A 24,359-nucleotide genomic window follows, 5' to 3' on the forward strand; every position below is an offset into this window, starting at 1 on the left:
TCCAACCCCGAGTGGGCCTGGGAGAAGTTAGGAAGTTCCACTTGGGATCCTCCCCTCTCATCCATCGCCCACTGCCCTCGCCCCCCGGCCCAGCCTCCTGCTGACCTGGGTGGAGGGACGGTGGTTTCCTGGTGACATCCCCTCTGGGCCCCGCCACCTCCCCGGCTGCTTCCTAAATGTCAGAATCTGTTGAGAAGCCCCCTCTCCTTCCAGGTAAGGAGACCCTCTCTGCAGCCTCTGGAGGCTCCCCATCCCCAGGCAAGCGGGGACAGGCTGGCAGGCCACTGCTTCGTCCCCACTCGTGAGTGGACAAAGGTCACCAGGCCCTTCTCTCCTCCAGCCTGTGCCGGCTGTGCCAAAAACCAGAAGGAGCAGCCCGCCCAGCCGGCCGGGGCGCGGGGGCGACCTCAGCGGGACGCACACAGGCTCAGGAGTCGGGAGGAAAGCAGAGCCCCGGGCAGGCGGGCAGCCACCGCCACCCCGGGCTCCTCGGCTCAGCCCCGTGGGGTGCGGCCGGGGCTGGGGCCCTCCTGGCAGTGAAGACCAGGAGCGCCGAGCCTCCTTTCCCAACTGGGACTGATGACCCGGGATGACATGAGATCAAGGTGTCAGTCATGGCGAACGTGGCTGGTATTTACCGGGCAGCGCCAGGCGCCGGGCTGAGCACATGAGGTCCCGTCCTCTCTTCGTCCCTCACCCAACCCGTGAAGGACGATCTGCCCTCTGTATCCGTGGGGTCTGCACCTGAGCACAGATCACAAAAAAAAAAAAAAAACTTTTTAATTGCAACTGTGCTGAGCATGGATTCCCCAAGCCTCACAGAGTAACGAGCATTCACAGCACTTACGTGGTGTTAGGGACAGTAGGTCACCTAGAGGTGGTTTAAGGTGTGCAGGAGGACTCTGCAGGTTCTGTACAAACCCTACCCCACCGTCAGGGGACCTGACGCCCTGCAGGGGTTCCTGGAACCAGTCCTCCGTGGATACAGAGGGATGACGCTTCTGTTACTGTCCCTATTTATTTATTTGTGGTCCTGAGGATGGAGCCCAGGGGTGCTTAACCACTGAGCCACATCCCCAGCCCTTTTTATTTTATTTTTTTTTTATTTTGAGACAGGTTGTCACTAAGTTGCTGAGACTGGCCTCCCACTTGCGATCCTCCTGCCTCAGCCTCCCCGGTTGCTGGGATTATAGACTTGGGCCACCATGCCCAGCTGTTGTCCCCATTTTCCAGCTGAGGAGACTGAGACACGGTGGGTTTAGTGGCTCGGGGAGGGTCACAAACTCAGTATGCGCTGGAGATAGGATGTGATCCCGGGTCTTGGAGCTCCAGAGCTCCCTCTCAACTTCACAGGCTCAAAGCGAGGGGTCAGAAAACTTCTTTGTTGTCTTCGCTGTTCTTATCTGGCTAATGGGAGGCAGAGGGAGAATAAGAAGCACATTCCTGTTGTACACAGGAGACCCTTGTGACCCAGAAGCAGGAAGGGACCACAGGGTGGGTTGAGACAGACCTGCAACTCACTCTCTTTGTGATTACATCACCGTCCTGTCCATCATCCAGGTCAGTGCTGGGGGCCCCCGGGCGCCGAGCCCAGGAATATCCAGGCAAGCAGCGGTGCACAGGCAGGAGCTCCGGGCCCCGGGACCTGAGCCCGGCTTCATCGCTGGTGATTCATCCATTGCTAAATAGCCACTTTGCTTCTGGCACCCTCAGTTTCCTCATCTCAAAAATGGGTGCCCCTGAGGATTCAATGAGCCAGTGGACGTGCAAAGGCCCAGCCCGGGGCTGAGCACCAACCAGGCATTGACTAAAGGCAGCTGGAAAGGAAAGGAAATGACACACTGCCCCTCAGGAGGTCGCAGCAAGCCACCGTCTTTTCATTGAGTATTTGCCTTGATTTCTGGAAACTTCCACCCCCGAGACAAGCTGCAGACGTGGCCACGCATAGCAGGCACGCGGCTGTGGCCTCGTTTCACAAACGCAGGCACCAGCGTGACCCTCGGAGGCCACCTGACTGGCATCAGCAGGGTCCACAGGTGCTCTGCAGGCACATCCCGGGGTGCCTGTGGTCACCCCTTTCCCCAGGGCCCTCTCTATAGATTGATTCCTCCCTATCGAGGGTGCCCCAGATCCAAGCTCGAAGCTGCCGCTCAACTCACCTGGCCCCCCACCCGGCTCAGGCCAACTGTCCCTTGTCTCCTCCAGCTCATGACCAGAGTTAGACACCCTGGTTGGATGGTCCCCAACCTGTCTCTAGGGTCCCCCTTCTTCAGGTTACCCAGGATGCCCAGCGGCAGACCCTCCTTGAAGATGCTTTCCAGCAATTTCTCCCAAACAGAGTCCCCGGGGGGGGGGGGGGCAGCAGAATCCAGCTGAGCTGACATGTCACGCCCTCCACCAGATCCGCCCTCTGCTTCTTGGCTCCAGGTCCTCACAGATTCCTTCATCAAGAGCCCGCGACAAGTCCTGCGGCCCCGGGGGGTCGGTGCCAGGGTGGAGCCAGGAAGTGCGCCCGGAATGGACGGGTGTTTGGGTCCAGCCCTCTGGAATTTCCATATATTTTGCTAACTGTTTGTTTTAATAGCTGAGTATTGAGTATTTCCAGTGCAGCCTGTCCCAACTTATCTGGGTGGGACAAGGACATTCTGGTGAGGAAATCAGTGGTACTCCTCTGCATGCTTATTGGCTGCCTGCACCCAAATGATTCAAGGCGTTTGCCCACGAAGGCTGACTTGGGTCAAAGAGATTTTTCTCCCTTTCTTTGCAAATCAATATCAACTGCCAAAACCCCCTCCAGAGACTCTTGGAGAGGTCACGGGAGACCTTGGCTGAAGGTTCCAGGATCTTGTAAGAGCTAAAAACTTACTGTGCGGTTTCCAGCGTTTCCACTGAACAGGACGCACAGCACGACAGAGCGTCTTGGGGAGAAATTGCGAGACCGTTACAGGATTCACTTTTAAAGTGAATTTCTAGGGCACTTTTACATTCTGATCTGGTAACGGGACCAAGCTTAAAGTCTGGTCCCTTCTGACTGCTGTGTTCTCACTTGATTTGGAGGGAGCATCAGCAATCTAGATTAAAGACCCCTTTGGCCAGGCACTGTGGCGCACACCTGTCATCCCAGTGGCTCGGGAGGCCGAGGCAGGAGGATCTCTAGTTCAAAACCAGCCTCAGCAATGGTGAGGCCCTAAGCAACTCAGTGAGACCCTGTCTCTATATAAAATTCAAAATAGGGCTGGGGATGTGGCTCTGTGGTCAGGTGCCCCTTAGTTCAATCCCCAGTACTCCCAAAAATAAAGGCCCCTTTGTCCTGGAAGATCCTTGCACCCCCTCCACTCCCAAAGCATGGCTAGTCTAATTCCTGAGCACCCCGACTCCCCACGGCCTGAAGATCATGGACTTGAATCCGGGGGAGGGGTCAGAATAAGTCATTGCTGACGTCTCCGGAGTTGCTGTAAATAACGAATCACTTGGGACGTAGGTATCGCTTTGAGCGCACCACAGGGTCCTAAGCACAACTGGAGTCGCGCTCCAGTTTTGTTAATTGCATGGGTGGTGGGGACCTGCTGCTTCGCGGGTCTGCCGGCCTGGGCTCTGAGCTGCCCCGGCTTGGAACCGGCGTAGCTGGCTGCCCGGGAGAGCTGGCACCCACGGGGTAGGGGGAGGTGTTGCCGAGCCGCGGCGAGGGCGTCTGGGCCCTGGCGGGGGTGGCCTGCTGCCCAGCTCGGCCCCGGCATGCTGCCCTTGTTTCAGGTCGAGCCAAGCATGCAGGTCGCTGCGGGCTTGTGATGAGCAGCGGTGGCCGGTGCCAACGGTGCCAGACGCGGGAGGCGCTGGCTTTGAACAAGTTCAGGCCTTCGCGCCCTGTTCCTGCGCCAGGGCTGCCAGAGCCGTTACCGCCAGCTGGGATGTGTATTGCCTCACAGCTGTGGAGACCGGGACTCCAGAACCAAGCCATGGGCAGACTGAGGGCCAGGAGGGTCCTGCCCCGGGCCTCTGTCCTTGCCTGGCAGATCACATGACATTCTCCCTGTGTGTGTGCCTCCGTCTCCAGATTTGCCTTTTTTCCTAAAGACGCTGGTTACCTTGGAATCGGGGACCATCTGAAATTGGTCACTTTAACCTGATTACCTCCAAAAAGACCCTCCCTCCAGCCAGGCGCCGGGACTCCGGAGGCTGAGGCAGGAGGATCGCAATCAGCAAGACCAGCGCCTACAGGGTCAGCTACAGGCAAGACCCTGTCTCAAAATAAAAAGGACTGGGGATGGGGCTCCAGGGTAGAGCACTTACCCAGCCTGGGGGAGGCCCTGGTTCCATCCCCAGTGCAAAAAAAAAAAAAGATAGAAAAAAAGAAAGGACCTCATCCCCAAAGGTCGCATTTGGAATTACTGGAGTCGAGGGCATCGGTGTATGAATTTGCAGGAACTCGGTTCCGCCCCTAACAGCTCCCAGGAGGCTCTGTAGGTGCCACCCAGGTGCCGCCTCTGCTGGTGGTGGCTGCCAGAGCAGGTGTCCCCAGGAGACTCGTGACAGTGACCCCACTTTGGCAAGGGCAGGCCCTGGCCTGTCTCTTCCTGGTCTGGGGTTGAGCGTCCGTCTCCTGCCTCCTCCGGCTTCCCAGTCCTCCTGCTCCCTGCCCCCCAGGTCCACGCCCACTCCGCCCTTCCCCTCGTCCTCCTGTGCCTGGCTCCCTGCGGCGACCCCAGTGCCCCTCGCCTCCCTCCGGTCCTGCACCTCTTCCCCACCCAGCTGGCCTCTCCGCACTGTGGCCCCGGCTTCTCTGGGGGCATCTCTCCGCCTGCCGTGGTCCCCGCGGCCGTAGACTCTCGGTGTCCGACTGAAGCGCGACGTAGCGGTCAGTGTCCAGCTTCGCAGGGTGTGACAGCAACGTGCCTTGGGTAGAAATCACACTTGGAATTTTGAACCTGGATCCTCTCCTGGGCCAGGGGGCGCCGTGTGCTCCTCCCTCGCTGAGCAGTGACAGCGAGTCTCGGCTCCCAGCAGCCCCCGGGTGGCTGCGTTGCTGAGCCGGGGTGGTCAGGTGAGGTGGGGTCAGCGCCGCTCCTGAGCACGCGGCATGTGCAGCGTGGGCTGATCACGGGTCACCCGTCTCCTTGACGCTGGCTTCCGCGAGGTCACTCGCTCAGTCAGGCGGCTTCGGGCCCCTTTGTTCTCCACTAAATCCAGACCACGGTCCGGGGCCGAGCCTTCAAGTGTCTCTGCAGTTTCAGGATTCGTGCAGATTTTTGCATTTGTCCGCTCAGGCTGCGACCGCAGAGTCCCCTAGCCCGGCTGCTTTAAGCCACAGAACTTCACTTCCTCCTGGTTCTGGAGACTGGATGTCTGAGATTGGGGTGCCCAGTTCCTACCTGGTCCCTCTTCCCTAAATAGTACTGTCTAACAGCTGTTCACAGCGCACCCGGCATCCCAAGTGACCCAGAGAGGATGGGACGGAGACCGAGGCCTGAGTAGCTGTGTGCAAACGTCCCCGTGCCACTTTGTATAAGGGACCTGAGCGCCTGTGGTTTGGGTATCCTGTGGGGGGACCTGGAATCAATCCCCTGTTAGCCAGATTTTCACCACTGTGACCAAGATACCGGATTGACAGGGACTTCGAGGGGGAGAAGTCTAGGTGGGCTCACGGTTTCAGAGTTCGGTCCGTGGTGGGCCCACTCTATCCGGTGTGAGAAGCTGCCTCCCGGGGCACATCCCCAGGGACCCGCTTCCTCCGGTCACAACCATCCTGCCCGCCGTCACCGCCTGCTCAGAGGAGGATGGACTGCTTACGTCACAGCTCTCCGGGCCGAGCATTTGGCCTCCGAACATTCCTGCTGGTCACACGAGCTTCCGGGGGACACCTCGGATCCAAACCAGGGCCCCCCTTCAGGTACCAAGGGACCGTCTCATCCCAGCATCCACGTAGATCCCTGCGACTCCATAGCGACGAGACCGATAGGTTCACACAAGCACACGCCTGTGGCCCCACTGGCACAGGCAGGGGTAAGCGCCATGAAGCCATCTAAGGCGTGGTCAGGTGACCAGGGAGCCGGGGTGCTGTTTTGAAAGAAGGTTCCAGAAAGCTCTCTGACACAGCTGCACGTGAGCACCCTGTGGTCAGCCAGCGGAACTGGATTCTTCACGTCACTGTCTACAGACTTTTTCTACAAGGGACAAGAGTCAAAATATATATACATATTTTTGTCTTGGTGGATGTCCAGTCTCGGGCCCCATCTCACCCGCCCGCTCTGCCTCTGTCGTACAAGAGAAGCCCCCGGACTCATGGGACACCATGAGTGGGCCAGTGTCCCAACAAATCTGTCGAGGACCCCGAAATTTGAACCCCGTGTACCGTTCATGTGTCGCAAGGTATTTTTCTTGTATTCAACAATATGATTCGTCTGATGTTCAATAATCTAAAGATGGAGAAACCCTCCTTGGCTCCTGGGCTGTACAGAAACAGGCCTCCGGCCCAGTGCAGCCAAGACTCCTCCCGGCATTCTGGCTTGGGGACTTGAGGTCTCCCTGCCTCCTTTCAGGCGGAGGCTGTGAGACCTTTTCCGCGGGGCTCCTGCGGCCTCCGTAAGCAGAGGTGTTGACGGGCCTCACCCGTGAGCTCAGGGCCGGTTTTGCAAATTTAGGAGCCGGAGTCCCGCGAGCCCTCCCCGGCCCCTCCCAGGAGAGCCGGCCTCTCCGCCCTCTGAGGACCTCCCTTGTGCCCCAGCAGACACAAAGCCAGGAAAGGACACGTGTAGCCACCGCCCGGCGCCCACGTGGGCCCTGTCCCCAACACCCTCACTTCTCAGGGCCCCTCCTCTGCCTCTGGGTCTCCACTCAGAAGAGTCACCGGCATCCTGCGCGCAGGCCCCTGGCTGCCATGGGAACCTCCCCGCTTGTCCCCTCCTGAGTCAGCCCATGTCACTGCTGGCTAATTAAAACATCAGAGCCTCAGTACAGCAACCCCGCCAGAGGCCTCAATGCCGGTTTCCAGCGTGCGATCCAGGGAAGCCTGGTCGGAGGAGGACGTGGCGAGCTCGGCGGGCTGCTCTCTCCCTCCCTCGGCTCCTGGCAAGGAGGCCGGAGGCTGCCCGCCCACTGGCCACGCCCCACACCTCCTCCCCAGCCCTCGGCCCTGCGCCCTCCCCGCCCCGCAGCAGCACCAGGTCCGTCATCCCCTCCCTGAGAGGCCGGCTGCTCCCTCTAGGACATTAATGTGGGCGGCCCAGACCGTTTCCACCTGGGGAAGTGCAGCCCAGTGTGTAGGGAAGATGGCAGGAAGACGGTCCATCTGGGCAAGTAGCATTGTTTCTTCCTCAGAGATGCAAGTGGTCAAGGCCTCCCGAGGGGTGGCTTGCGGTAGAGGTCTGCTCTGGTGGGCAGCCATCAGCGCAGGGCGGCTGGAAGAGGCAGGAGTGGCGATAAAACTCTGGAGAAGCACGCGGGATGTCTGGCGGAGTCTTGGAAGGAAGTGGCGTGGTTTGCCTGCAGCTCCGTGTGGAGACACAAGCCGACCAACTTAAGAGTCCACTGCGGGCAGAAAGTACCAGGAGGAGTCAGAGAGAACCCAAGCTGCGCCCCATGCTGCCCAGTGTCTGTGGTACAGTGTCTTAGTCTGCTTTCTGTTGCTGTGACTGAGTACTGCAGGCAAGGTACTTTATAAAGAAGAGAGGTTTACTCGGCTCACGGTGCTGGAGGCTGGAAGTTCCGGAGCCTGGTGCCGGCATCTGCTCGGCCTCTGGTGAGGGCCCTCCCGCTGCTGCGTCACAACATGGCGGGCCGGGCCGAGCCCACTGACTCGGGCCTCTTCTTCTTATGAAGTCCCTAATGCCATCGTGGAGACCTGGCCTTCATGACCTTATCTGGGCTTCATTTCTTGCCAAAGTCCCCACATCCAAGTCCCATCAGTGCATCAGACTCTGGGGACAAGGTTCTCCACACAGGAACTTACGGGGTGCCACTCAAACGGCGGCCTGTGGTGGTGACGCCCACAGCCGGCGGTTGTCATTGCCACGTGGGGAGAGTGACGGCTGGCCGCCACTCCTGGGGTCGAGTGAGAGGTGATGGGGTGCTGGTCGGTGCAGGAGGAGGGAGTGGACGGACCCTGGAGCCCTGGAGAGGGTGACCGTGGATGGAGCTCGTGGCGGACGGCACAGAGAGGAAGGCCCAGATCCGCCCGCGGGCTCCTTGATCCGTCTTCCCTCCGCCGGAAACTCAGCCTGCTGTTCCCTCCCCTCCCGTCTCTGGAGTCTTAGCTCGGAGCTCAGAGTCCCCTGCAGGAGCCTCTCACCTCCGGACCTTTCGCAGCGCTGGGGGGGGAACCCAGGTCCTGTGCGCGCTCGGCAGCCCCCCCACTGGGCTGCACCCCTAACCCCCGGGTCACCTCAGGACTCAATGGCAATGGCTCAACCGCATCCCCTCCCCCACACCGAACTGTGACTCCGCGGGAGCAGGGGTCACCTGTGTCTGGTCGGTCACCGTAGCCCTTGCTGCCCTGCCTGTCCCTTCGGAGACGCTCGGTAAAGGTCACATGAGTGACTGATCCTGGGTGACCCAGAGGCAGGATCGTAACAGGTTAGGGACACTTGGGGTCGGGGGAGCCTCTCCAGGCTCCAGGGTCCTGCTCATCAGCTCTGAGGTTTTGAACAGCGTGGTTGACCTCTCTGTCGTCCGTCACTTTCTCATCAAGGTCGTTGATGGGCAGAGTAAGTACTTGAGGACTGTCAGTTAGTCCTCGGTGTGAGTCCCTCAGGGCTCTCTACGGCTTCCGTCATGGACTCGGCACATTCACTGACATCTCAGCTGTCCCGACCTGCTTGAGCTCTCCAAGTTAAGGACATGTGGCCCTGGCCTCCATTCCGACCTCCCCCCTCGCCCTCACCCTTGCCCTGCACACCAACCTCACTGGCCTCCTTGCTGGTCCTTAGAACTGCACAAGCTCTCCCTACCTCAGGGCCTTTGCACCTGATGCTTTCCCCTCTACTTTGTCCCCGTCACCTCCCACTCTTTTATATTCTTATCTCCACTTCTCTCACAGTGATGCTCCAAAAGGACAAAGATATTGCTATGTCCCCAACGTCTGTTCATCGACCACATAAGTACTGGACTCAAGGTCACCCAGGCCCACTCTTGGAAGGAGCAGCCCTCAGCTGTGGCTCATCCTCTCCCCTCCCTGGCTTGGTTTCGCCCTGGGGTGTGTCCGCTGCGTCTCTCTTACAGTTGCTGAGTGGCTGATGCCTATCTGACACACGGCCACACCTCTGCCCAGGCAGGTTTGACGGCCTCCCAGAAACGTCCAGGAAAGAAGCGATCCTTACCAGCGAGGTCTAGAATGGATGGGGCAACCTAGGACTTATCACCACTACCCACCCCCCAACCTCCTGGTCTGTTTGTTTCCAGATGTGAAGGCAAATGGGGGACGAAAGGTGTTTGGGACAGAAGTGGCAGTATGTGCAAAGGCCCTGAGGCAGGAACACGCTTGCACTTTCCAGAGACAGACACCTGAAATTTGGAGAAAACAGTCTGTGTTTCAAACTTTCTGACTTAAACTCTCTGTTTTCTCAGTACTTGCCAGAAATGGTGAATTTGAGCTAGAGTAGGAAAACCTAGAAACTCGTACAGAGGACTGCGTCCCTACAGTGGCCTCCTCATTCAGAGATGCCAATAGGTCATTTATTCACTCAACAAACCTTCCCCGAGTCCCTACTCAATATGCCAGACCCTGGGCCAGACATCAGAGAATACCTTTGAGTTTCTGACCCTTCTCCCCAGAACAGAACCCAGAAGCCTCTTCTGTGATGCTTGCTTCTGCCCAGGTATCTGCCACCCAGGGAGGGTCAGATCCTCCTGTCAGTTGGTGACTCAGGGAAGATTCCAGAAAGAGTGATACCTCCCAGTCCCAGAGGAGACGGTTTTCCGGCTCCCTCAAGATGCTGCCTAACGCCCTCCTCTCTCCTCTAGCCCCCTGCCTCGGGGAAACAGTCCCCCACGAAGAACGGCAGTCCCTCCAAGTGCCCCCGCTTCCTCAAGGTCAAGAACTGGGAGACGGACGTGGTTCTCACCGACACCCTCCACCTGAAGAGCACCCTGGTGAGTAGCCCGGCGGGTGGGCCGGGCGGCTCCGTCCAGGTTCGTCGCTGCTGTGAGAATCGTCCCCCGCACAGAGAGGTGCAGCCGCACCCGGCCGGTCCCTGCCAGGTCCCCGCCAGGTCTAGCCACAGCGTGACAACCAAGGGGTTCTCCAGACATTGTCTGACATCCCCTGGACGGGAGGTGCGGCCCTGTTTGAGAACTGCCGACGGAGACCCACTCCTTTACCTGACTGCTTTTTATGGGGCACCCTGTTCCCAAATGAATTTAAGGGGCGTCACCAGCTGGGAAAATACTCTCTTTGCTCTCACCATCTGACCACTGATGAAGAATTAAACAGACCCTGCCCCGATGTCACCCTGCCCTGCTTCCTCGAAACTTCTGTATCGTATTTTTAGTAGTCAACACACCAACGTATTACTTTAAATTTTGGTTGAAAACGGGCTTTGAGGAGAAATGTATCTGTTAGCTATCGCAGCGTAACAAACTGGCCCAAAATTCAATGACTGAAAACAACTACTGTTTATGACTTTTGAAAATCTACGGATCAGCTGCTGATCTGCACCAGACTCCCTTGATCTTAGTGAGGTAGTATCATGTACCTATAGCCACCCGAGGGGACAGCTCAGGGCAGGGGGATCTAGGATGGCCCTGATTGAGATGACTCTCTGGTGTCTGGTCTCTGCTCTTCCAGCAAGCCAGCCAGAACTTGCTTGCCTGTGGTTGCAACAACAGGCAAGCTCTGTTGAGGACCAGGCTTGGACATGGTACAGGGTCCCTTTGCCACACTCTGTGGGCCAAAACTAGCCCAGATCCAAGAAAGAAGGAGACAGAGCCCCCTCTTGATGGGAAGCCACTACAAGGTCACACTGCAAACCCATACGGGGAGGGGAAGAATTGGGATCATGTTTGCAATTAGTCTATGATAGACATGGTCACATGAGCCACCGCAGCCTCCGTTAGTTCCTCTTTGGTTAACACAGAATCAAAAAAATATTCTGGAATTAGTACCAGTGATTTTGATTCCGAGTCAGAACACTTCTGATCCCCTAAGTGACCTTTAGGAGTCTTAAGTTGTGACTCGCTGTCCCTTACTTTGGCTGATGACCATGTCCAACAATCATGTGAAGCTGGTCACTGAGAAATCCCCTCTGGAATCCAGGGCCAGGTCAGCCCTGCCATGAGCATCAGCTCCTGGTCTCCAGCCGGGCGCCACTAACCTTGGGTGAAACCAAGCGGGGACCCACCTCTCTCTGCCTTCCAGGAAACGGGCTGCACGGAGCACATCTGCATGGGGTCCATCATGCTGCCTTCTCAGCACACCCGGAGGCCCGAGGACGTGCGCACCAAGGACCAGCTCTTCCCCCTCGCCAAAGAGTTCATTGATCAGTACTACTCATCGATTAAAAGGCAAGTGGGCGTCAGCTCCCGGCAGCCTGGGGTACTGAGGCCTGGGGACGAGGCGTCAGCTCCAGAGTTGCAGAGAGTCCAGCCAGGCCCTGACTTGAAGGCCTTAACCTGTCAAACTCGGAGGTTGAAACCTGGTTGCCCACTGGCTCCTGTTTGACCCATGAAAGGATTGCTTAAAATTTGGAACATTTCATGCAATTCTGCACCTAGAGAAAAACTCCCAGTTGCTCACAAGAAGAAGGGCATGTTCACAAAACCCATGTGCAGTAAGAAAAATTACTATTAAAGAACCTTCCAGAAATCACCTGAGCTCCATCCACAGGAGAAAGGAGAAATAGGCATTGGCAGAGTTGAGAGGTGGAATCCAGGTTGCGTAGCCCTTGTCCAAAATGTTTTGTGCCAGAGGTATTTCAGAGCTCAGAGGTTTTCAGAATTTTAGAATATTTGCATAGACTTTACCCAGCGAACATCCCTAGTCTGAAAATCTAAAACCCAAGGGGCTGAGGGTGTTCTTCCGTGGTAGAACGCATGCTCAGCAGGTACCAGGCCCCTGGGTTCCATCCCCAGCACCAAAAAGTAAGTAAATAAATAAAAGGCAGAAACTTTACGTAAAATCTGACATGCTTCCAAATCCCAAAACTTCCCACATTCAGAAGAGGGCGTCTCCACCCACGCTGCAGCCAAGACAGTGGAGGGTTAAGCCATGAAGCTCACACACAGCTCTGACCACGGAGTGAACACTGTTCGTACAGAATCACCTAGATAAGGTTTTTAGACACGTGGAACAGTGTCGCGCCTGGTTTACACAGGTGGCGGATGTATCTGAGAATAGGGAAGGCCACATTCCGGACAGCAGCCACTTCTGGGGAGAGGGGCTGTGCTGGGGAATTTATTCCTAAGGAGCTACAGCATCGTTTCCTAGGCCGGTCGGGGACCTGGGTCCTCATCCTATTATTCTATATGCTTTCTTATGAGTTTAAAATTTTCCATAATAATTTTTAACTGTCTAAAATTGAATGCATTCCCAACCTTTTAAAACTTAGAAGATTTCCCTTTAAAAGGAGGACTTCCCAGTTTCTGCTGAACCAGATTTGACAGCCCTGGGTCCCCACACCTATCAGGCAGCTGTTGGCTGGCGCAGAGTCATGGCTGGCCCCACAGACAAGGCCTGGCTCCTGGTTCAACGCAGTTCCCACCCAACTGGTGTCATCTACAAACACTGCTGAGCCTCTGTGGTCACCTGAGTGTAGCGTCTCTGGTTTAAGCTCCAACTGTTGCATGAAGAAGCCAACCGGGGACTTCCTACAGCCCCACTGTCCTCCTCGCCCCTCCCACCGACCTCTCCTTCAGAAGAGAGGGTAATGCTGTTGGTTAGCTTTCCGTCCCTGTGACAAAACACCTGAGAGAATCAACTTAAAAGAGGGAAAAGGTTTGTCTGGGCTGATCATTTCGGTCTCTCGGCCCCATTGCTGTTGGGCCTGTGGCAAAGCAGCACACCATGGTGGGAGAGCCTGGTGGAGGAGGCTGCTCACCAGAAAACAAGAGAGGGAGGAAGGGGCCCAGATCCCATGGTCCCCTTCCAGGACACACCCCCAATGACCTCACTTCCTCCCATGAGGCCCCGCCTCTTAAAGGTTCCACCACCTCCCAGCAGATTCACAGCCCGGCGACAAACCATCTCAGGAGCCTTTGGGGGATGCTTCCAAATCATGGCGGTGATGTTCCCATGCTCCTTCCCTCCCCACTCAGATTTGGCTCCAAAGCACACATGGAAAGACTGGAAGAGGTGAACAAGGAAATCGAAAGCACCAGCACGTACCAGCTCAAGGACACAGAGCTCATCTACGGGGCCAAGCATGCCTGGCGGAACGCCTCCCGCTGCGTCGGCAGGATCCAGTGGTCCAAGCTGCAGGTAGGCTGCGAGGCTCAGGTCCCCTGAGGACGCCTTGGGGAGGGGACAAGAGAAGGGGAGCAGAGAGAGCTTTGGGCAGGCCCAAGTCCTTTCACCTGTTGGCCACGTTGACCTATCAGATGGTGGTCATGGAGCCCACGTTCTCAAATCATGGCCAAATCCTGACCAGAGCCACATCTCCTGAGCCCACACTGTGTTGTGTAAAGTCAGTTTGCACATCTCTTGCTAGGACTCAGGCTGTCCAGTTTGCCGCAGAACCCACCGCTCCCTTTTGCCTTACACCAACTTTTTTTTTTTTTTTTTTTTGCGGTGCTGGGGATCAAACCCAGGGCCTTGTGCTTGCAAAGCAAGCACTCTACCAACTGAGCTATCTCCCCAGCTCTACACCAACTTTTATTTACATTCTCTGCCTCCTCCTTGAAGGTATCAGTTTCCATATCCCTGATACGATTTTATTCTAGGGAATAGTTTAATGTGGGAAGTATTAGTTATCAAGATCACAAGAGTTTTGTGTTTGATTTTGGTTTGTTTGAGTTTTAAATCCCTTAATCCCTAGTAACTGAACAGAAAATCTAACCAGCCCATTAAAACTCATCTCCTATTTACTATCCCTTACTTAGCCTTTAGGAGATTTTTCCTGGTCTAACTGACGTTGGTTATTAGCATAGAAGAAAGAAAACATATAAGGTAGCCTGGGACTGAGAATGAGGTGCGGGGTGACCCTTGGGGTGGGCTCTGGGCGAGGGAGGAGCCGGCCCACGATCCCACCGGGCACCTCTTACAGGTGTTCGATGCCCGCGACTGTACCACGGCTCACGGGATGTTCAACTACATCTGCAACCACGTCAAGTATGCCACCAACAAAGGGAACCTCAGGTGAGCTGCCGGCTGGTGGGGGTGAGGGAGCTCCTGTCCCCACAGCGTGGAGCTGGCCCCCTGCTGGGGAGATGGGCCACACTGGGAGAGAAGTCCAGCCGTTGCTCGTCCATGCCACATGTCCCTTTTCTCCTGGGGACGTAGTTTCCCATGTGATTTGCAAACGACAACAAAAAAGGTCCCGCTCAACCCTCAGTTCCATACCACCTATGAAGCCTGGGTTCCCAAGAATAGGAAAGTCCCTTCGCCAGTGACAGCCTCCTTTGACCGTGTCCTGCCCTGCTCCCCAGGGCTGCCTCCAAACCTCCCTTAGCTTGAAAGGCAATATTTTTTTGCCAAAGGCACAGCGATGCACACCTGTAATTCCAGCAACCGGGGAGGCTGAGGCAGGAGGATCGCAAGTTCAAGGCCAGCCTGGGAAACTTGGAGAGACACTCAACAGCTTAGTGAGACCCTGTCTTTAAAAAATAATAAAGAGGCCTGGGAAGTCAATCCCCAGTACGATAACCAATCAGTAGCCATTTCTCCTCCCCCGCTGCGAGGACTGTTCTCGCAGGCTCCACCACGCCACGCCCGGACCCCACTTGCATTAATTAAAAGAATCAAAACCACAGCAGCCGGCCACGGCGGGGAGGCTTCCCTGGGGGCTGCTGGCTTCCACACTGATGGCCCAACAGGGACAGGCAGCTGGAGGAGATCGGCTGTGAGGACCTGCCCCATCTTGGGAACCCAGGGGGCCGCTTCCAGGATACTCCCACAATCCCCCTCTGCAGACCAGCTACCCCGAGCCCTTCCAGAGGTGGCTTATCTGCTTTAAGCATGGGTTTTTCTTGGGCACTGAATCCCCCAGTAGGAGAGAATCTGTATGGGGAGTTAGTGGCGTTTAGATCTCCCTCCTGAGCGACCTCACCCCCGAGACAACATGAAAGAAGCATCCTGCGTATCCTGACCAAGAACGGAGGACCCCACTAAGGCTGAGCCCTCCAGGAGCTTGTGAGCTATTCTGATGGCTTCCGGGCCACCCAGGCCTGGCCACGAGCAGAGCACCACCTATTTTTCTTCAATGATCTACTGCAGCGGAGGGGGGTCTTCATGAGCACTCCCAAAGAAAATAGCCAGCTGTTGTTTTCTTATGTGTTTAAACCTCACGTCTGAGAATAATGAGAGAGTCATAAGAGAGTGTCCACCACGGATATGGAAAGAGTTTCTACATCCGGGATGAAGGAAGGCCAAAGACGAGGGAGAGAGAGAATCTCATTAAACGGCGCAGTACGTTGGCCCGCCCTGCCGCAAGCCTGTGCCCGGGAGAGGCACGTGGCGTCTCCCGCCCGGGTGTCTTCCGTGGGCCTGGGATCCCGCGCACGTAGCACAAGCATCACACCCGCTCCCCGGGTGTGACTCTGCTGTTGCCAAACATGCTCCTGCATGTTCGTTCCACAAAGGCACCGAGTCGGGCGCTCAACCGAGGCTCAGCAACACCGGAGGGAAAACTGACTCACCCTGCGCTCATCTCCACGGCGGCCCCAAGGCGCGTTGGCTCAGAGATTTCCAACGGCGCTCTTTGTGTGATTTTTGCCCCCGTCCCCCTCCCACGCACCCCAACTTTCACACTGAAGGGCTGGCGCCCCACCCCTGCAGTATTAAACGGTGCTTTCTTTTGTATAGAGGGGAAGGCGCAGAAAGACGGCCCCGGGATCCGGGCGAGCCAGGGGCTGCCGCGCGGGAGAGTCTGAGTCAGGACTTGGATGTGGCACAGGACGGCAAGTGGATGGCAGGCCGGGCTCCTGCGGGAACACACGTGGGAGCAGATCCACGAGCCGCGGGGGGAACTTCGGATGCCATCCCTCTGTTGATACGAGAAGCCAGGACCTGGTTCCGTAGCCAGGAATTGGATCCCTTGGTGGAACAGGTGAAGCCAGACCGTGGGAAGAGCGCCTGGCATAAGATACCGTGCAACCTGGGTGGAGAAGTCACCCTGCTGCTTTCAGTTATTACTGTTTTTTTCAATCCTTCCCCAGTGCCAAGGAGAAAAGCTCCGTTTGGTCCTGTGACATCATTCACCCTGGGGTGACGTGCCCATCCTGCTTTGCACAGAGAGACCCGGGCTCCAGCCAGGGGCTGACCCTCCGCAGCTTTGCACGACTTCGTTCCGGAAGACGGTCCTCACGGGGCCTGTGCAGGCGGGCAGGGCCCTGGCTGGCAACCTGCGGGTCTCTCTGGGGTTCGAGGGCCTTTCTCGCTCACTGTCAGTCTGTCGATGGACGGTGGCTCCGGGCCGGGCCCGCTGGATGGGGACGGGTTGTTGAACCAGGCCTGTCTTCCCGGCCACAGTGCTGAAAGGGGTTTTGCCAACACACGTCAGAGTGGGTCTCAAACCTGCCTCCCCCAGGACGGGGTTTGAGGAGGTCGGTGACCGAGGCCTGGGGAGGCGACGGGAGGTTAAGGAAGAGTGGGTGGAGCGGGTGGAGGGTTTGTTCAGGTGCTTCTTAGGTTTCAAAGGAAGGCTGGCTGGTGGGACCTGGAATCCACTGTGCCGTGACTGGGGTCTCCGCTTGCTGCCGAGCTGTCTGTCCTCTCCGAAGCCCCTGGCTCTGGGCGCATCCTCCTGCCTCTGCCTCCTCGGGCCTCCACCCTCCACCTTCCAGTGAGGCCCCTGCCTTCCAACAGCAGCCCCTTGACCCTGGGGACCTCGACAGAGTCCTGGTCCTCCCTGAGCCTCAGGCAGCTCTGGGTCTGGGCAGCATCGTCTCCAGTTGGTCCCCAGAACCCACATCCCACCCGAGGTCAGCTGACCCCATCTCTCCCCAACAGGTCGGCCATCACCATTTTTCCCCAGAGGACGGACGGCAAGCACGACTTCCGAGTGTGGAACTCCCAGCTCATCCGCTACGCCGGCTACAAGCAGCCGGACGGCTCCACCCTGGGGGACCCAGCCAACGTGGAGTTCACGGAGGTGAGCCCGCGCACCCACCCCGGCTTCCACATTGTGGCCCCTGGGGAGCAGCCTTCGGGCACAGGTTCCCCGTCTTCAGATTGGCAGCTGCCCCCCGTTTCCAGCCTCTGGCTCTTCCACAGTCCGGCACTGGGTCCCTTTCACGTCACCTCCCACCTCGTGACGGAAACCCTTGTTCCTAGCTGGGCAGAGCCAGTCTCCGCGAGGCCAGTGAGCTATCCGAGGGCGCCGCGTAAGCCTGGGGAGAGTTGGGGCCTCAGGCAAAGCTGCCACTCTTATTGGTTCACACTGCTGGCCGCCCACGGCCGTTCATAAAAGCCACCAGGGGAGCCGCCACCGCCCCTCCCCACCCACGGTTCTTCCAGCTGGACCTGTGGACGGGCCGGGCACCCCTGCCTTGGCCACCCAACCCTCCCCAGGTGAGCCTCGTCCCCTCCCGCACTCAGGCCCCCTCTGGCTCCACCCTGCACCTCCTCCAAGACCCCACGAGGCCAGAGGGCGACCCAGCTGCTACCTCCTGGCTGCTGACTTCATCTGCAGGTGGCTTTTCTTATTAAAATGTGATCATCCTGAGAGGCGCCTGTAACCAGGGCAACCAGGAGCTGCACCTGTGCCCTGCCTGGCTCAGCCAGGCTCCGCTTGGCTGAGCACTAAGGGTGCACTTGGCCTTGACCTTGCCTCTTCCTCCCGCTCTGCCTTCTAGAACCTTCCTTGACTGGCACGCTTACTCCTGAGCCCACCAGTCAGCACCCCCTCCTCTCGGCCAACCCAACACAAAGCATGGCCCAAACCTAACCACCTGATCACCCCCTCGCAACCCTCTAGCCACACACTGCCCAGAAGGGTGACCCCCAAGTGCCTCCCCTGTGGCTAGTCCAACTGAAATGTGCGCTAAGTGAAGATGCACGCCAGATCTCCAAGGCTAAAGACTCAAAACACAGTGGGGCTGGACATAGTGGCACACGTCTGTGGTCCCAGCAGCTCCGGAGGCTGAGGCAGGAGGATTGCAGGTTCAAAGCTGGCCTCAGCAACTTAGCGAGGCCCTAAGCAACTTTACGAGAACTTGTCTCAAAAATCAAAGTGGCCTGGGGATGTGGCTCAGTGGTTAAGTGCTCCTGGATTCAATCCCCTGGTACCAAAAAAAAAAAAAAATATATATATATATATATATATCAGTGGAAAAGAGCTCATTCATTGATCATTCTTGTATTGGTTGGGGATGTGGCTTCGTGATAGAGATTTGCCTAGCATAATCCCCAGCACCCCCAAGATCACTCTTGCATTGATGGCATATTGAAATCATAAAAAGGTAGGTACAGTAAGCTAATATATTAAGAAATGCGGGATCTTATTGGATGAATAAATACATATTTAATTTTAACATGAATATTAATATTTTAACTATTTCAGTAGATCTGTTTTGATGACTTCTCCCTGATCATTTAGCATTGCTATTCAATGTATTCCATTGTTACATGTTACGTGTAGTTGATATATTTTAGATGAATGTTGTCAATTTAATTGTAGCATCGAATAGACCATTTCGAATACACCGATGAGAATACTTTAATCCATGAGCACTATTCTATAAAGTGCATGAATCTAAATGAATATTTAATAAAATTGTTTTCACCTCTTTTTTAATGGAGCTGCTAGAGTTAATTACTCAGTTGGCTCACATACAATACCTATTTGGCAGCTGCCCTTAAAAATGCATTTTATACAGTACTTCTCCATCAGAGTCAGGAGACCTTCTTTGTGTCTTGACGTATCTAATGCCACCCCACAGAGTGAGCCCAGGACAGATGCCGGAATAAGGTGGGTCCTCTGGAGTTCCCAGCGGGCACAGAGGACCAGGGAGACCTTCCGGACGAAGTGCCTGCTGTGGGGGACTCGCCTTGGAACCTCGGCTCAGCCCTCGGCCCCACGTACCCTGTGTGTGGAGGGCGTGGGGCGCAGTGAGCTGACCCGTGGTCTCTTTGCAGATCTGCATCCAGCAAGGCTGGAAGCCCCCGCGGGGCCGCTTCGACGTGCTTCCGCTCCTGCTGCAGGCCAACGGCAATGACCCGGAGCTTTTCCAGATCCCGCCAGAGCTGGTGCTGGAAGTACCCATCAGACACCCCAAGTGAGAGGGGCCGGCGGGGGCGGGCCTCCCAGGACCCCTCTCTGCCCAGCCTGGGCCCCCTGGCTCTCTCTGCCGCCCAGACTGTGGTTAAAAGGGGGTCTTGGTTCCTGTCCTCCCTGGGGGCTTAGGCAGTGTGGGTTCCCCTCCCCGGTCATATTTGGAGCCCCCTTTTTTCAGAGTCCTACCCTCCTCTCCTCACCCCAGTCTGTGAGCCGTCTGGGAGGACCTGCCCTTTCCCCAGCTCAGGGTTAGAAGAGCGGAAGCGCCTCCTCTCGCTGTGGGCGCAAAGGTTCAGTAGCGAAGTCGACTCAACTCAGCCGACCCTGTGCAGGTCAAGTTCAAATGCACCTGGTGCTGGGAGGAGCTGCAGGGTCCCGGCCAGCAACACTGGCTGCCTTTGCACTTGGAGAGTGAAAGAAATCCACCGCCAGGCACTAGACTCAGGGACCGAATTCAGGGAGGCTGCTAAAAATCTCAGTATGGGGCTGCGATGTACTTTAAAGGTCAAAGTGAACCCTTTTTTTTTTTAAATCCACGATGAACCATATAGCCACATTTTAAACCAAAACGGGATCCAGCTCAGAACTGAGATTGGGGTGAGACAAGCCAGGAGAGTCACACAGGGAGGGATGGGAGTCTATTTAAAGTTTTGTTCAAAATACACAAACGGGTATGTAGCATTAGATTCTATTTTTTTTAATTGCATTAATTTAAACTGTTGCATGAATAAGCAATAGCATCCATCTTGATTACGGCTCCGGTTGGGGCCCCCTTAAATTTTGTGCTCTAGACCCGCGCCTCGTGGGTATTGCCCTTGCCCTGGCCCTGGACGGAAGCGCGTGTCCCGGGGCTGGGCTGCCACCTGCTCTCTGGGAGCACACCCAGGCTCCTTCATCCGCTCACCGACTCAGTCCACATGGGCATTGTCCTCGCTCCCAGTCAGGCACCGTGTGAGCTTTTGGGGCTGATACAGTCCCTGCCTCTGTGGTTTTACCTTCTCAAAGAGGAGAACATCCTACACACCCAATTATGTCATGCTGCTGGGCGCTATAAAGTTACTGAATTCCAAGAAAGTGCTTCAGCAAGAATCTTGTGGTGCCCAGAAGCCCGAAGCCACGTGAGCCCGATGGGGCATCAGAGAAGGCTTCCCAGAGTAAGCAGCATTTTAGTTGAGAATTAAGTATAGGAAGGAGCTGGAAGCACAGATGGGAGGGAGAGGATCCCAGGAGGAAGGAGCTGCCTGTGCAAAGGCCCTGGGGCAGGAAGGCGTGCCACGGGTGGCAGCAGAAGAGTTCTCCACGCCCTTTCTCCTGGACTCACTCTCAGTGTGGGTTTGGAAGACCAATAGCTGCCCATGGCCGAGGTTCCCAGACCTGGGTGTCCATCTGAATCACCTGGGAAAGCTCTGTTGTAGAAATGCATATGCTCAGGACTCCATTGTGGAGCCCATAATCCCGCAGAGCTGAAAGGGCCAGGTTTGGACGTGGACCTTCCCCGTCAGTCCCTGGCATGTCAACATCCCCAGACTAAGGTTGTCCCGCCCATGTGCCTGCCCAGGGGACGCCTGCCCCATGGCAAACTGGGTTGCCTTGCTGTCCGCAGGTTTGACTGGTTCAAGGACCTGGGCCTCAAGTGGTACGGCCTCCCCGCCGTGTCCAACATGCTTCTGGAGATCGGCGGCCTGGAGTTCAGCGCCTGTCCCTTCAGCGGCTGGTACATGGGCACGGAGATTGGTGTCCGCGACTACTGTGATAACTCACGCTACAACATCCTGGAGGTAAGGTCCCTCGGTGGTCCCCAGAGCAGGAAGCCTAAGGCAGAGGTGCCCAGTGGGCAGAGCTTGTCCCCAGCGGGGCTTTGGAACCTGGAGACTGCAAGGAGTTGGAACAGAACCGCAGTCCCCGCGACATTCTGGAAGCCTCTATGTCTTCGCCAGTGATGAGAGCATCGGCAAGCACACAGCACGTGCCGCATGCTGACGCTGTTTGAGCACCTTATGTGTACAGTCGACCCCCAGTGTCTGCAGGGGATTCTTCCAGGCACCCCACAGAAGCCCCCCTTTACATAAAACGGCTCCATATCTGCATCTGACCTACACGCTCGCCTGGATAATTTAGATCACCTCTCGGCGACTTATAATACCTGGGGCCGTGTGAGTGCGACGTCAGTGGTTGTTGAACAGTGTGGTTCAGAGAATAAGGGCCAGAAAAATGTCTCTACGTGTTCTCTGCAGAGGCAAATTTTTTTTCCAAATATTTTCCATCAGAGGCTGGTTGAATCTGCAGGCGCGGAACCCGCAGGTCTGGAGGCAGTACCAGCTGGCTGCAGGTGGTTGGGCAGCCTGCGGGGTTTGGTTTGTGTAGGTGACTGGTGTCTTTCTTCCGAGGTAATGGCTGTGATAGTCTCCCAGTTATTGTTTCTCTCAGTGGCTCAAACCCACCAGCCGCATCACGTTCTCGTTTAATCCTCACCTTAAACTTAAGGTACGATAATCCCCTTCAGGTGGAGAAAATGAGGTCTTTCAGAGGGCTTAAGGGACAAACTCAAGGTCATGCAGCAAGGGAGGGTGGCCTTTCTCCACAGAGGGTCTGGTTCCCTGCCCTGCTGAGTCTTCCTTGTGTCCTGAAGGGTCTGGGTACAAAGGCAAGAGTCCAGCTCAGAGTCGAGCATTAGGTTTCTGTTGTTAAAATCCACGGGTTCAGGGGGTCCTTGGTCTCACGGCACCTTGGAGCCACCTGGGGGCCTTTATGATGTCTAGGTCCCCCTCCCCAGAATTCTGATGTTACTTATCTGGCATGGACCCCAGACAAGGGCATTTTTTAACATTAATTTTTTTTACAATAATTTTTAACCTTCCTCAGAAGGTTCCACTGGCTAGCACACATCCGTACAAACTTCTGGCAAGAAAGGGGGAAATATTTCAGGTAATTTCCATGGATATGGCTCAAGTTGCATTGGGGATTTATTTTTTAAGTCGTGTAGTTTTTATTTTTTTTTTCTCTGATTGTTATTGTTTAATTTTTTTTTAAATGCTGTAGAACGCCAGACACGGTAGCACACACCCGTCATCCCATTGGCTCAGGAGGCTGAGGCAGGAGGATTGAGAGTTCAAGGCCAGCCTCGGCAACTTAGCGAGGCCCTAAGCAACTCAGTGAGATCCCATCTCAAAATAAAATACAAAAAAAAGGGCTGGGATGTGGCTCAGTGGTTAAGCACCCCGGGCTCAATCTCTGATAATAATAAATAATAATAATAATAATACTGGGGCTGGGGAGGTAGCTCAGTTGGTAGAGTGCTTGCCTCACAAGCACAAGGCCCTGGGTTCAAATCCCCAGCACCGCAAAAAAAAAAATAATAATAATAATAGTGATATAGATAGTAATAACCACATGACTGGTCACACGATGCTTTGCTCTTTCATGAACTATCTCAGGTTTCATATGCACCTGTGCAAAGCAGCAGCAAATGGTTTGCTTTTCTGCTTTAGACCCCAGCAGAACCCAAAGCCCGGGCCTCAAAGAGGGCAATAGCCAGTGCTTTTCTGATCTCTGTGCACGCATCCCTGGCAAGGTGGCGTCACCAGTAGCTAAGCGAGCCCGTCTCCCGCCCCGGCCCCGGTTCCAGCTGCCATTGTGTACCTACGCTGACAGCTGGGTGGGAAACGACTTCCCCCACCCGAGACTCTGCTGCCTTTCAGCCCGGTAATGAGACCGGGGCTCCTCCAGAGGCTGGCGTGACAGGGGTGAGAAGCGGAGCTTTAATTAGCCAGCCCGCTGCCGGCGCTTCCCTGCCCCGCTCCGGAGCCTGCGTCTGCTTCCGCCATCGGCTCTGTCACCAGCTCTCTTCCAAGTCATTTTGACACAGGTGTCAGCGGGTTGGGAGGCAGCTCCCAGGACTGGGCTGTCAGGCATGCCCTGAGCTCTGCCTCCCAGGCCACCTGGATCTGCGGACTCTGGACAAGTCCAGACACCGCTCTGGGACTCAGTCTCCCCATCTGTCAGAGCCCAGCAGGGATCCGGTCTCAGGGATCCGGTCCTGCAGGGCGAACCGGAATGAGGGGACCTTTTCCTAGTAGGAAACAGTCGATGTCACTCCTGAAACCCTCCAAAGACCACCCTCACATTTGGAATAGAATCCTGGCTTCCTGGCGTGCCCTCCAGGGTCCCACGTCCCCCAACCCTGCTTCTCTCTCCCACCAGCCTGCAAGCACACTGGTCTTCTTTCTGGTTCTCAGATGGGCCCAACCTGATCCCACCACAGGGCCTTTGCACTCACTGTTCTCGCTCAAATGTCCCCAGGTCTGTGAAGGTCTCGCTTCTTCTCGTCATTTGACCTTGAATGCCATCCCCACAGGGGCCTCCGTGACTACCCAGGCTGAATCACCCAGCCCCACCCCTCTTCCTCCCATTTCCTCTATCTTATTTCTTTCCTAGGAATCAACACTTATCATAGCACTAACTCTCTCTCCACTCTGGTGGAAGGTCACTTAATGATTCAAGGGCCAGCCCCGTCTCTTTCATTTCCTGCTGCTCAATTAAAAACAAACAAACAAAAAAAAGAACCACAACCACTTTTGCACAGTGAGTCAGTTCACCTGAGAATGAGCCGTCCATTCAGGGACCGCGGGGACGGCCCCCTGCCCTCCTGCAGTCTGAGGCGCAGAGGTGCCCCAGCCTGGGAGTCCGTTTCGTTCCCCGGCAGGAAGTAGCCAAGAAGATGAACCTGGACATGAGGAAGACGTCATCCCTGTGGAAGGACCAGGCGCTGGTGGAGATCAACATCGCCGTCCTCTACAGCTTCCAGGTAGCTCCAGGCTCCACCTCCAGGGAGCCTGGCCGAGGGGGCCACAGGCCTGCCTCCCAAAACCCACCTGGACGGGATCCTGTCACCAGCATGACCTGCTTCCTGTCCCCAAACCTCCCTCTCCTGGGGGTCCCTGGTGGGGACCGTTTGATGAAGACAGGAACAGAGGGGGAGGGAGGTCACCACCCACTGCTCAC

The 24,359-nt window shown here is 56.2% G+C and overlaps 1 protein-coding gene across 4 annotated transcripts in view; it reads left to right on the forward strand.

The window, feature by feature from the left end:
* The window catches only part of Nos1 (nitric oxide synthase 1), a 163,826-nt gene that overhangs the window by 102,726 nt on the left and 36,741 nt on the right, over window positions 1-24,359 (forward strand). For all 4 annotated transcript variants that reach the window (XM_047561949.1, XM_047561947.1, XM_047561946.1 and 1 more), the window contains exons 4-11: window positions 9,955-10,083; window positions 11,348-11,493; window positions 13,243-13,405; window positions 14,190-14,281; window positions 17,093-17,234; window positions 19,220-19,359; window positions 20,962-21,136; window positions 24,061-24,162. In XM_047561949.1, the coding sequence (XP_047417905.1) occupies window positions 9,955-10,083; window positions 11,348-11,493; window positions 13,243-13,405; window positions 14,190-14,281; window positions 17,093-17,234; window positions 19,220-19,359; window positions 20,962-21,136; window positions 24,061-24,162 (1,089 nt within the window). The remainder of the gene's footprint in view (window positions 1-9,954; window positions 10,084-11,347; window positions 11,494-13,242; window positions 13,406-14,189; window positions 14,282-17,092; window positions 17,235-19,219; window positions 19,360-20,961; window positions 21,137-24,060; window positions 24,163-24,359) is intronic.

This window comes from Sciurus carolinensis, chromosome 8 (assembly GCF_902686445.1).
Source record: "Sciurus carolinensis chromosome 8, mSciCar1.2, whole genome shotgun sequence".
Lineage (NCBI taxonomy): Eukaryota > Metazoa > Chordata > Mammalia > Rodentia > Sciuridae > Sciurus > Sciurus carolinensis.